Source organism: Plectropomus leopardus, chromosome 22 (assembly GCF_008729295.1).
Source record: "Plectropomus leopardus isolate mb chromosome 22, YSFRI_Pleo_2.0, whole genome shotgun sequence".
In the NCBI taxonomy this organism is placed as follows: Eukaryota; Metazoa; Chordata; class Actinopteri; order Perciformes; family Serranidae; genus Plectropomus; species Plectropomus leopardus.
In genome coordinates this window covers 17916819-17931259 of record NC_056484.1, presented here as the reverse complement: position 1 = coordinate 17931259, position 14441 = coordinate 17916819, and the positions used below count along the sequence as shown (strand labels likewise).

Below are 14441 nucleotides of genomic sequence, written 5' to 3'. Positions count from 1 at the left end.
GTTGATTTATCTGCTCTCACTCTATTTATTCATTCTTTATGCTTCTTATGTCCCGTTCTTACCATTTCTTCATGTGTTAATTTATTTACTTGTTCATCTATCTCTTATTCATCTTTTTTGTATTTTCTTATCTTTGTTTAATCCCCACTGATGTGACGCTGTCCTCTTATATTACTTTTAAAGTTTTTTTTATTGCATTTATTCATGTATTTCATTTAGTCTTTTAACTGCCTTTTGAGAGCTGCCTGTTTTTATTCCTTTTATTTGCTTTATCCTTGTTGACTTTTTGTATACGTGTTTTGTTCTTGGCTTTTTGTTTCACTTTTCTAGACCTTTCTCTGTTTGACATGTCTGTTTATTTTATTATTCCCCGAGTTCCTGCCTGTGCTTTGTCTGTTGAAGCACTTTGTAAACAACTGTTCTTAAATGTGCTACATAAATACAGTTATTAGTTTTATTATTACACTCAGATCAGAATTCCCATCTCTGCCATGTCATTATTTTGTTATTGTCACAAGGACAGTTAAGTGAAAATACAGACTGTTAAGCTGGGATTCTGGAATATTTCCACATTTGAAGAAGCAAAATAAAGACATCCAGTTAATATACTTCAAACATGGACCTGTGGCACTCCAGTCGTATTTTAAAGTGCTATACTGTCACTTTATTTATTTTGTAACTAGCGAACATATTGTGCGAGGATAACTGAGAGGATAACCGGCCTGCCCTGGTCTGGTTATATGTGTCCTATTTATAGGCCTGGCTCAGACTCACGATGTTCAGCTGTAACCAAACTCCATCTGTCAAGTCACGTCCTCTCCCTGCTCTCCCTTCTACAGTATCACATCAGCCAGGCTAAGGGCACTCTGCTCTGTGCCACCCTCCGAGCCAGACAGACGGCAGGACGGGCAGACAGCCGCCTCTCAGACCACCGCGCATTATGGAGGGTTTGTTCGTCCAAGCCTCAGAAGAGGACAGGGTGGAGGGAAGTGAAAAAAATGGGGAAGAGGAAGAAGGAGGAATGGAGGCCCCGTCTCCTACGGGTTCCACCACAAATGAGGAAACAGACGAGGACTCGGAACCAGAGCCCCCACCCGTCACTCACTGGAGAAAGGTGTCATTCGCCGATGCATTTGGCCTCAACTTGGTGTCAGTTAAGGAGTTCGACAATGCTGAAGTAACAGAGTCAGCAGTCAGCCAGCCCCCTGAGAAAGAGGCATCACATCCCTCAGAGGAGTTCTACATGTCCTGTCTGTTTACAGTCCCCTCGTCCCCAGAGGAGCTGGACCAGAGACTCCAGGAACAGATGGTTGAGTTGGAAAGCATCGAGCTCCTTCCGGGGACCACCACACTCCGAGGCATCATCAGGGTCGTGAACCTCTGCTACAGTAAGTCCATTTATGTCCGGATCAGCCTGGATCGCTGGACGAGCTACTTTGACCTGTCAGCGGAGTATGTGCCGGGATCCAGTGACAAGAAAACAGACAGGTTTACCTTTAGTTATACTGTGGTTCCTCCCTTTGACAGAGAGGGGACCAGAGTGGAGATCTGTCTGCGTTACGAGACTTCAGTGGGCACTTTTTGGGCTAACAACAAGGAAATGAACTATGTGCTGTTCTGCCACCAGAGAGGACTTATGAAGGAGCCTCAAGTGCAAGAGGAGAGTAGCAACTACAAGAGCAAGAGGAGCTGTCTGAAGGCTAACAGGTGAGAAAACCTGATGCTGAATCTTTTTTTAAACATGCCTTTGCTGAGAGAAATCACCCTTGTGACAATAGATGCCATTACAATGATCAATACTCAGATAAAACAGAGGTTATGAGGATTCATCAGTGCACCCTTTTCATAGATGTGACTGACTGGTACAAGAAAAGCTGTCAAATAGCTGTCATATTTGTCAAATGACTGATAATTGACACAGTGTGAGTCTATTTAAACTCTGCCGCCCCTCTCATTATGTGAAAGTTGGCCGGGCAATTGTGTGTTTACAGTAAGCTGTTATGTAACTACTCAGTAATGGACTGCAGAACACATATTGCCCATGTAAGGCCAGGTGTCTGTCCAGGTTTCCATGACGTCTTATTGTAACTTATAAAGACAGATATGCTCACTTTAGCCCATTTGACACCAATTCACAAATAGCTTTTTTTCTGCTATAGAGGCAATAATTCCTTTATGTGTATTTATGCGTGCTTTGGTCTGATTCCTGAGGGTATGAAAGTTATGGAGATGTGATAATACAGCAGACAAACACATAACAATGTTTAAATTGTCTAATTTTCAAAGGCTGCTGTCACGAGGACATGCTGTCTGTATGGAAATAATCATCCCAGCTATTTTGTGTACACCTCTTTACTGTGCATCAGAAACAGAGCGGGGTCAGCACTGGTGCAGCTACAGTACAGGTGACATGTAGAGGCGGAGGAAGTTTTCAGTTTCTTTACTTAAGTAAAAGCACTAATTCCTCACTGTGAAAACACTCTGTATCAAGTAAAAGCCCTGCATTGAAAATATTACTTCTATAAAAGTAAGTTAGTATATTCAGGATTTTTTTTGTTTTAAAATAAAATTAAATAAATAAATCAAAACAAACATATATATACACACACACACACCTTCAAATTATTCCCCAGAAAAGAAAAATTACTCAAATGCTGATCAAAATAGCACCAATTAATTATCAGTCAATCAGCTAAAAGATAAATTTATAACAAAATAACAAAACATATTTTATAAACTCATCTTGTGTTTTTTATGCACAAATCCCAGTGTGTAAAATATAGTAACTTAAACTATCAGATCATTACAGTAAAGTAAAAAGTACAATATTTCCCTCGGAAATGTGGTGAAGTAAAAGTGTAAAGGGGGATGAAAGAATAATACTCAAGTACTGTACAAGTACCTCAAATTTGTACTTAAGTCCAGTTCTTGAGTAAATGTACTTGGTTACATTCCACCACTGGTAAAATGAAGAAAAACAAAAATAAAATGTATTAAGGGTGATAAAATACGCAGACCAGGTGAAGGCTCTGACCCCTTCTTTAATCTACCGTTTTGACAAATATGTAAACACGAAAATTGGATATACTATAGATAAAGAGAGAAAATTAAACACTAGACCTTGAGACATGGAAAGAGGGTGCCATTGAGAGTGGCTCTTATAATTTGAAAATCTGGAATGGTTTGACCATAGCTCACATCACCATTATTTTTTATTAGTTTCTCTCAGTTTGAATATTTGCAAAATCTTCTTGAATCAAACGTTTCCCAAAATACAACAGAAAGAACAAAACTAAAACAGAATATGCTTTAATAGCTGTTAAACATATCTGTGAGCTTATGTAATGTTATTCCTACTCCACTATGAACAATAGGAGGGGAAGTGCAGAGGAAAAGACCAGGGAGACCAGTAACACATCAACAGCTGCAGCAGGTGTGTATGCTTGATGTTTCTGTGTGTGTGTGTGTGTGTGTGTGTGTGCGTGCGTGCGTGCGTGCGTGTGTGTGTGCATGTATATTTGTACATGAATTAAGTGTGTGTATAAGACTGAAAGCAAATTTTGACCTGTCTTTTTTTACTTGCAGAGGCAGAGGCCCAACCAAAGGCAGAGGAAGCTAACAAAAAGGACAGCACAGATATACAATCATTATTATATCATGAAGAACACAAACCTTTGGTGAGGTCCTTTTTCATATTTTGGAGGAACAGACATTTCTTAAAATTTGGGGGAAAAATGAAACACCAACATCACGCAGAAGTAAACACTGCTTGCATCAAAACAGCAATCAATGCAAGTCACTGTGTGTTCAGCTGCAGATAAATGAGCTGATTATGGAGACAGATTTGTCTCAATATAAAATGTTTGAATACTTCGACAAGTTCTTTGTAAATATTTCATCTGTAAAGATAAAACATGTTCCACAAATATTTAAAAAATGTAAACTCAATATTTCTAATATAAAACTGATCAATAACCACACACACACACACACACACACAAGATCCACAAAAATAAAAATGTTATTATATAAAATATAAAATGCATATCTCCACAATTTTAATTATGAGATCAAAATAAAAAAATTTAATAAAAAAACTGGATTAACAAATGCCTATTCAAAAGTTAGAAATGGTAGGAAGATACTTACAAACTATTTTTTATTTATTTTTACATTCATTTAATGTATTTACAGATTTTTTACTTGCAATTTTTTGTGTGTATTGACAAATTTGTTTTATATTTTGTATAAAATATTCCATATTTTTCCAAATTACATTTACACACAGATTGTGGATCTGTTAACACAAAAAACACTGACACAAATCTATCTCCATAGCTAAATATGTATGTCATACTGCACAGTGCTCAGTGGGCCCCAGAAAGATATGGACAGTCAGCTAACCTGACACTTGAGAGCATGTCTGAAATGTGCAAACTATTAATAATAAATGCAACATGCTTGTTAAGGTGCAGCAAAGCTGATGACGTAAACAAAAAGTAGGATATGTGATGATGTTGCAGCAGTGTTGCAATACACTGCAACATGACCGGAATGTTACATATCAAAGAACACTCAGTTTAGGGCCATTGCATTCATTTCTGTAGCTGATGACCTCAAGGACCAACAAAACTGGTAGCCTCTGTTCAAGCATTAACACTTGGCTTGACCTTTGACCTTTGGCCTTTTTGACAGGTGGATAGTGCAAAAAGCAGACACAGAGCAGCACGTTTGGCACGTGTTCATGACTACCTCTCCCAAAGGACACAGCATGTACGAGAGGCTTCTTCACATGACTCAGCTGATGGCCAGAACGTTCCTCAGCCTTTGCCATTTGGGTGGAGTGACTCTGTTGGCTTTCTCCATAAACGCCATAAGAAAAAATTCAATGAGAGTCCACCGGTGCTCACCTACCACCAGATTCCTCTGCTAACACTGGACTGGAACAATGCAAAATCTAGTCAGTGGGGGGCGTCTAACATGGATGACATCTGGACTCGAGAAGCAAAAATGTCAAAGGCATCAGAGGATAATATAGAAGATACACCCTCTGTCAATGATATGTGGGAGGCCTTTCTCAATGGTACAGATGATACCAGTGATAAAGAAACCTCTGTGTGCGATATATGGCAGGCATTTCTTAACGGGCCGAGCTGTACGGACCATTCTGGTGTTCCAGAGTCAGAATGGCTGCAGACAGCAGCGTCTGTGTCTCCCTCGAATGATAAAGAGCCCAGTGCCCACAATGCAGCAAGCAGTCAAGAGCATGAATCTCAGGTGGGCACAGATACACCCACCACCTTCCATGCACACACTTCAGCTGTATGTCAGCTGCTGTCAGATGCTCGAGAGATATCATTGGCTAATGTTGCCTTTAACACTGAAGACCAGCAGCCAGCAGAGGCATGTGTCAGCAGCCCAAGAGATGACAACACAGCGACACAAGATGCATCCCAAAGGTCACAGACAAACTCCGTAACAGACACTCTGCAGGAATTCTGCCTCAAGGGGGCAACGCCTGTGTCCGAGGGCTCTGTTGACAGTTCAACCAAGTGTCACGAGCAAGTGATCTGGGAGCGAGAAAAAGATGGAATAATAGGAAGAGCTGAAGGAACGGGAAGAGATGAGCCCTTCACAGCACACACAGCTGACTTAGTAACAAGCTCAGGGGAGTCGGAGACAACAGACATGACAGCAATGCCAGAGTCTCAGAATGCCACCGCCGTTGATAGGATCTCACAGGGAGCAAGGCTGGATGAGGGTCTTTCTTTCAGCAGGGAAGGGGAGGTTACAGGTACTGCACACAATGCGGCGGATGACACGCTGGCATTTAGGGGGACAATCAGACAGGGGACAAAGGATGGGGAGAGGTTTGTCTTTTCCACATCTAGACAAGGAGTGGAGGAGAGAATCACGAATAGCTGCATGGAAAATAAAGTATCTACAGATGAGGAGATATTTAGGCCACGGAAAACTGAAGAGTGTGAAATCTCCCAGAGGTATGCAGATGAAAAGCAACAAGAAGAATTCAGGCTGAACCAAAACAGTGAAAATCCATTACGGGAGAATGAGAGCGATGAAAATGAAATAAGACCTGCACAGTCACATGAAGATGAATCCAATCCAAGCCAAATGTGTGAGGAAAATTCCATGCAAAGCCAAATGGTAGCAAGTGGATTCAAATCAGATGAATCAGAGAGTGAGGATTTTGCATCAAATAAAGACTTGGAAGTATTCAAGAAGACAGAGGTGGAACTTTCCTACTGTACAACAAGTGAAGAAAGAAAGAGACTAATTGGTGCAGAGGTGGCATTCATCCAGGTGCTAAATGAGGAACACAATGACAAAGCTTTACAACTTAATTCATCATGGCAAAGGGGAACCACGTCAATAATTTCGGAAGTACATAACAAAGAGTCAAGGCCAATCCAAACAGGGGAAGAGATGCACATTCAGAAAGACGAGGAGGACTCAGCATTGACACAAAGAAAGGAAAATGCCATAAAGTCCGGTCAGAGAAAGGATGGAAAAAGGTTGAGTTGTGATGGAATAATTGAAAAGCAACAGACAATGGAATCAAGGGAAACAAAAATGGTCTTCCAAGGTGACCATCATATGCCAAGACCTTTTCCAACAGATCAGTGCATCCCAAACCCAGAAGAGGTGGCAGAAATGAGATGGCCTCATTCACAGGACGATATGAAGGGTCAAAAAGAGGATGTTGGTCATGAAATGAGCCCAGAAGAAGTTACAGCAAAGAAGAACATTGCAAAGACAGGCACTCCAACAGAACTTCAACACCAACCTGAGACATTAGAAAGATCAGAGAAAGATATGAGTCAGAGAGACAAAGATGAGAGGGTGAGTATTGGAAAGCTGAAAATAGAAGTGCTGGGGGAGTTGAGGGGTAATGTGGGGAACCCTCAGGGAGAGGGGAAGAACGCGCCGGCTGAATTGAAAGAACGAGAGTTGTCAGCAGAAGTTGAGAGCTCTCCACGTGTTGAATGTGAAAAATTGTCAGAGGGAACAAAAGACCCCATTACAGCAGAAAATACTGCAGCACTTGAGGAGATAGAGTTTGGATTGGAGGAGATGTTCATAAAAAGATTTGGGGAAGATTTGGTCAGGGGGATTTGGGAAGAGGTGTTTGGTCGGAAAGAAGAGGCATTTAATAGAGACACAGATATTGTTGATGGAATTGGGGGCAAGTTGTCAGACATGCCTGATATTACACAAGATTGCAATCTTCTTTTAGAGAGAGAATTCAATGATGCTTTTAATTCAAGTGTATTTTCCTTGACAGAACTACCAACAGATCCAAATTTAAGTCTTTGTCAAGGTCTAGAGCAAATCTTAGCCACTCAGGACAAGGAATACTCCCTAAAAGAAAGAAGTCAGTCACTCCATACAGCAGAACAAACACTATTACTCTCAGAAACACAGGCACATTCGAATTCAAGTGCTCATCTCAGTCAAGATCTCACCCCCATTTTAGTTGCTCAGAGTTTGCAGTCATTGACTCAATCAGAACAAAGCTCTCCAAAGGATCCGGAAAACTCCACTCAAATAAAAGAAAGATCAGTCTTCCGTCAGGAGACAGGTAGACAAATAGACGACTGTGTAGCCCACAGGGAGGGTTTTAATCGATCAGCCCACCCATCCCACAAACATTTGGGTTCCCCCTCTGACAAATTAAAAGAGTCCCATAGTTCTCTATGGTGGAGTTTGTTATACCTCCTAAGTCACATCACCAGACTTCTAATCTGCTTCGTCTTAGTTGCTGGGTTCTTCTTCGTTGTTTGTCTGTATGATTTCCCAGCATTCTTTGCGCTCTACATATTTTCATTGTGCTGGTGGTTTTATAAGTGGAAGACACATCGAGTGACAACAAACAAGGGGATGGTGGGATAGGCCGAGAGTTAGGAGTGAAGGAAGGGTGTTAAAAAGTGTTGTAGGTAGCATTTTTAAACATCAGAACTGTAATTCATTTTAATGCCTTCAATATCTTCATGCCGTTCATTCAGACTGGTAAGACCATTGTGAAGATCAATGGAAGCTACAAAAATTGGTGCAATAAAACAAAATGCTGCATACAGCACTCGTAGCACATGGGTTTAGCTGTGTTTTCCATATTTGGTTGTTCCTTTTCTAACTGTAAGTGAGTTTAGTGCAGTGGTTCCCAACTGTTTTTTTGGGGGAAAGTATGAAAACATAAATATACTTTGATGCAGTAGATATATGTTTTTTTACTTTACTTCTCTATGGTTATGTCTCGTTTCTCTTTTACCACTGAATTAGTGATGTGGAAGAGGTTTGGTTTTTATTGATCAAATCAACAAACAAATGTGTCTTTTCAAAAAACCTTAAATTTAATTGGAGTTGAACTACCTGTTGTTGAATGTTGCCGATTTATGTGTATGATGTGTGTATATTTGCAGTGTTAAATGGGCCCAATATCACTTTACAATGCACCAAATGGTACAAAGTGAGTATGTGTTTGATTTTTGTGGACAAAGAATGTCTGCAATATGGGGGCATTGGAGCTTTGACATTTTTATTTCCTTGCTTTTCTTCAATAAAAGAAATTCATGAGGAAACAACTTTTTTGGTCTTTTACAGCATAAACATACAAAAATGTTTTGATTTTACACTTTTTCAGACTCAGTATGTTATATTTTATCAAATTTTAGCCCCCACTCATAGGATAACATGATCATCAGAAGAAAGGTTGACATTGTGCATTTCTGCAAACCACAAATATGTAACATTGTACATTATTAAGTAGTGGATATGCTGGAACTTTATATTTCCTTACATTACATTACATTCTTAAAATCTACCTCTCAACAACACTGTGGCTATGTTTAGGCACAAAAACCACTAAGTTATGGTTGTGAAAAGATCATGTTTTATCTTAAAATACACAATTTTGTTGCCACAGTCATGACTCGACTTTAGTTGATATGACACATATGAAACATACAATGTAACATGTCCATGGATGCAGAAATACAATGCCATTTTTTCCTCTAGAAACTAGGCTGCATGAAAAATGACAGCAGGTAAAATTCAAAACCAATTTGTGCATACATCCTGGATCTATTTGTAACCAATATTTACCCATATCAACCTATATTCTATCCACTATCCCTAGGTTTGTTCGCATGAAAATTTTTAGTCCTTTTAGTAACATTCTGTTTTTTTTATCATTTCAGATATGTTCATACTCCATTTGTTAAATTGCTTACTTGTACTGTATTTGACATGCATTCATTTGGTATATTATACATTTTCTTCTTTATTTGTTACTTTTGAAGCTAGAATGTATAGGGATGTTACGATGCATCAAGAGGCAGTTAAAAATCGACAAAAGATATGTGAGAATCAAATCAGTGAAATGAAAAATGCACCGTGATACTCTTTCTGAACAGCAGAGGGCGGAATCTACTTTTGACATCGCTTGCTCCATGTGCCATGTCACTACGTGGTCTATGTCCTACGTCATGTCTGAGACTAGAGACAACTCACCAACGTAAGTAAGATGAGGCAAAAAAGGTGTGGCGGCATTTGAGCTTCCTTAAGTCAGAAAGTAAATAAGGCAAGAAGATAACAGAAAAGACAAAAACAGTCTGCAGATATTGCAAGAGGGGGTTGAACTACACGGATAGTATAACTAACATAATGCAACATGTGAGCTGGCATCATAGGGAGGACTGGCCACTGCAAGGCCAAACCACACTGATGAGCACATTTGCAACCCAAAAGAGTACAAGAGCCAAAGAGTGTATCCAACTTATTACCCACGAGTGAGAAATAGCCAACTTAGTTCTTCAAACTCGCCCCTCTGCTTTCCACTCTAGCAAAAGCTTAGGTTTCCACACCGCCTACCTCTGTCCCAAGTGAAACAAAAAAATAGCAATGTCTTGACAAAAAACAAGGTCTTTTCATGGCAATATCCTGCCCGAAAACAGCGATGTCTCTGTAAAAAAACAAATGCTTTTTATGGCACCATTCCAGCAGTATACACAATGATAGCCAACATTTTCCTCTGGTGACTGGGCTAGAAGCTACACCCTTGATAGCTTCACAACAAGGTGGATTGGAGACAACGTACAATGATGTTACGTACAAATGTAACATGTTTCAGACCGAGTATGTCAAATGAGTGATCAGATTACACTTAGAGTTGCCTGCAGTGTGATTGGAAAAGGTCATAATCCTTGCTGGCAACTGTTCACAGACTGTGTATTAACAGCTGCATACTCTTTCCGTAATATTCATCAGATAAGTCACTAACTTTGAGATGACACCCTTCACAGACTGGAGGAAGAGTCAGAAGTCCTTTGTTCTTGGATTTGGAGATTGCTATAAAGGTAATTTAGTCATTTCAAGGAACTTGTAGCATTAAGATAAAGGTCAGATTTATGACTATCTTTGAAGGATATAATCTTAGGATGTTTCAGAAGCATTACATGTTGATCATCAGATAAATCAACTCTTTGAACCTCAGCAGTCTGACTTTAAAGCGAAAACCAGGCTCCCATCATTGCCTCTGTCTCTAAGGAGTCATTTATCCTTTCAAATTTAGTGCCTGCTGACAAGACTTGGAATTAAGTCAAATTCACACAGCAAATAGTCCATTTCATCCTTGCTCAGAATGCTTGTGACTTACTTAAGGCACTATATTACCAGGTTAATATAAGATAAAATTCACCGTTTTGACATTGTGATTTCCGATTAACGGCTCTTAATAGAGGCCTCTCAAAATGCACACAAGCCCTGTGGAAAACCATAATTACCATAACCATTTGATAATGTGTCTGTCAGTTGTGTACTTACATATGCTTTCATGTCCATTCTCCATCGATGAGATAAACAGTCCAGCAAGCATTTGATGGGTGGCAATATGCCAAATGGTAGCCATGTCCACCCTATAGAGGCATAAATAAACATAAAACATGAGTATTGGATCGTGAAAAATATAAAAATAGGTTGGAGCAAATTTCTACAATGGCACAGTAGAGCAATTGTACGAAAACAACAACAAAACAAAAAACAAAAAATAAATAAATATGGAGCCTAGAGAATCCTCAAATATTGTCTAAGATTAGACAGCAATACATTTGTAAGAAATAGATCAGATATTCTCTGAGATTAAAGTAAAACATTTACTAGAAAAAAACATGAATATATAAGTAAAATTACCCTAATACGCTGCAGTAAATTTCAGCTATTCTTTGTTGTTCTTTATGATGTCACCTGACTTTATGGCAGAAAGCCCTAAAGGCATTTTTCTTGTAAATTCATCTCAGAGAATATATTTTTTTCTTATAAATTAATGACTTAATTTTAGACAATATCCCATTTTTCCACTAAAAGAGGGAGTATTTTTTTCTGTTAAATCCCCTTTAATCTCAGAAATTTCGAGTTTTTTCTTTAAATATTACCCACCTCCCCCAGCTCTGCGTATTATAATTTCTTCTCTTTTTTTAACCTATGAAGGCCCCAATATGCTGCCGTAAATTTTAGTTATTACAAAATGGATTTTTCAATATAATGCCCGTCACAACTAATGACAACAACAAAAACTGTCTCAGCTTTAATTCTGGTGCTACAATTTCACAGATGTTTTCATGCTGGCGAGACTGTTTTGTCACTCTACATATTATCTCCACCACAAGCAGAGGCTCGCTGTGTGCCTCTATGTGTGATAAAGTGGTGGTTTGAGTGACACTGCAGTTCAGTAGAAGTCACTTGATCCCGTCTGGGGTATGTTGACCTTTTGTAAGCTGGCTCCAGTCCCATGCTGGCACCTTTAGCAAACTGGCCAAACGCCAATGTTGGCACAGTGGAAGGCTACTCTTCACAGGGGCACTGCTCTGAGGAGGCACAGTGCAAACCTGGCACAGCTGCTGTAGTGAGTGCAGACAAAAAGTAGCAGTAACAGGACGAAAGTTAGAAACAAGGACAGAATCTTGATGAGCTGAGGCTACCCGGGGATGCAAGGCTGCTTGTTACATATTGACAAAATCAGGTGCCAACTTGTGTGAGCAAAAGGATTACACATTCATCAGGGCTGCAGTAGGTAGAGGTATAGGGCTGCACATTTATAAATCCAGAGCTTCTATTTCCTTGCGTTTCTTCAATGAAAGAAATTTATGAGGCAACTCATAGCATAAACTTTTTGGAAAAAAAAAAAAAAAGTTAATTAATTTTGTACTTTTTCAGATTCAGTATTTTAGATTTTATCACATTTTGGCCCCCACTCATGAGACAACCCAGTCACCAGAAGAAAAGTTGACATTGTACATTACTGCAAACCACAAACATGTAACACTGTAAGTTTTTAAGTAGTGGATGTGCTGAAACTTTAGATTTCTTTACATCTCTTAACATCTACTTTTCAACAACACTGTGGCTACGTTTAGGCACAAAAATCACTTAGTTGTGGTTGGGAAAAGAACATGTTTATAGGGCTGCACGTTTATAAATCAAGATGGCAGTGAGGCGTACAGTAGCTGTATCCACTAATCATTCAACTACATTAAATTGCTTTCTAGTTCATCTGCCTTTTTTTCAGTTATTAGATGAAACGCAGTGTTGATTATCTTGAAACAAATAGAACTACAGCAACTTAAAGGTCACAACTGCTTTTTATGTGCCTATTGTGGCATTTCATTCAGTTTAGGTTGTTCATTTTTATTAAGAAATCAGAATTATTGCACCTCTTGGACAGTTTGCTGGATTAATTTGAAGAAAAATGGACTTTGATTTGAATTATAGAATTTCTTAAGTTTATTATATATATATTTTTTTAGCAGTAAAAAAGCCTGAGCCTCTATCCTGGTTCACATGAGGTTGCTGAGTCTCCCCGGTGGCACAGCAAGACGAGTTAATTGACTCTCTGGATCACACCCCGGACCTTGTGATACAAGTCTTGACTAAAACGAGAGCCTATGATCATATGGTGATGCTCTCCTTGCTCTCACATTACAGTGTGTATACAGGACTGTGTGTGTTGGCATGCATCTCTGCGTACGTGCGTAAGCAAGCACAGAGAGGCTAACTATAATAAGGACGGCGCGATCATGTGAGAGATATTCTCAGGAGCGCATTCCTTAACACTGGTATTCAACACGAGCTTCCTGTGGTCCAACATCAGTCATTACAGCTTAAAGAGATTAAAGTATCTAGTGTTTGCTCCTGCAGTTGTCTTGTGGTAAGTTTGGGAGTTTAATTATATAACAAACAAAACAGGATATAGAATGGCAACTCTTTTTGATAATGCTCAATATGCAGAAAATACAGCTACAACTGCTAAGACTAATGCATCTTGTACTCATACTCTGTATGTACAGTAACATAAAAGTGCATGCCAACAGCTGACACAGAAGAAATACATTTTTTCTAAGGTGCACTGATACATTTCTTCCAGCAGATGGCAATGCAGCTCCACTTTTCCAAGAATTCACTCCATGATCCAAAAAAAAAAAAAAAAAAAAACCCATACACACAAAAATAACATGGCTGATGGTTTTGGTTGATACTAAAATAATATAGGAATCGTGTGATCACCTCAAGCAAACATTTGACACCATCTGCATAATCCTAAACTTAAAATATAATTTTGCATGGTACGTAGTTTGACCCAGAAAGCGACAAACACATGACAATCTTTTTTTTTTTTTTTTTTTTTTTAATCCCCATGGCAAAATCACTGTGCAGTGAAGTGCACTGGCGGGGACAAGAGGGTGCATGAGGACATGCTATGTGAGTGGATGAGAACGCAAAATGAGGCAGGGCCGTGTTGTGCGGCCTGAGGGGAACAGAGGCACTCTGCTGACAGATTGGAGACCAGACAGACTGCATCGTCCACACTCTTCCCCAGTGTAGGGAACCGCTTTTTATTCATCCGTCTCTCCATTCCGCCTTCGCAGCCTCCCTGTCGCTGTCCTGTGCTCTGCTCCCTCAACCTTCAACCTTGCCAGCTTCATCTCCTCCAGACCTCCCCCTCCTCTCCATCTCGGCCTCTCTCTCACCAAACCTACATGCCTGCCCTTACCCCTCGCCTCCTTCTCTGACTACCCTTAGCAACTCGACATTCCCAGATGTCCGCTGGCTCTCGCATCACTGAGACAGCCAGGCTTTCTGCTGTTGTCACTTGGCATTTGAAAGCTGTGCATGCGTGGGACACTGTCACCTCCCATTCAACACTAATTGCAGTATACTGACTGCTGGAGGATTCATCTGAGAATAAAGCAGCCGAGTGGTACCATAAAGCTTAAGGTTGTTTCTTAACATTTTTATGCGTTTGTCAGATTAAAGATAATATGTATGATGGGGGGCCGCATACGGCCAGAGCTGTTTATACCTGGTATCTGTTTTGTGTATTCTGATCTCAACTGGACTGTGCTAAATACAAGTGTAAATGACCAGCGAGG

At 39.8% G+C, this 14441-nt stretch overlaps 1 protein-coding gene across 1 annotated transcript; it reads left to right on the top strand.

Moving 5' to 3' along the window:
• The first annotated feature begins 810 nt into the window (after positions 1-810).
• On the top strand, positions 811-8280 carry ppp1r3aa (protein phosphatase 1, regulatory subunit 3Aa). Its single transcript, XM_042511450.1, has 4 exons — positions 811-1707; positions 3375-3433; positions 3586-3677; positions 4696-8280. The coding sequence occupies exons 1-4, from the start codon at positions 941-943 to the stop codon at positions 7909-7911; spliced, it is 4134 nt and encodes a 1377-aa protein (XP_042367384.1). The 5' UTR covers positions 811-940; the 3' UTR covers positions 7912-8280.
• Positions 8281-14441: the final 6161 nt, after the last annotated feature.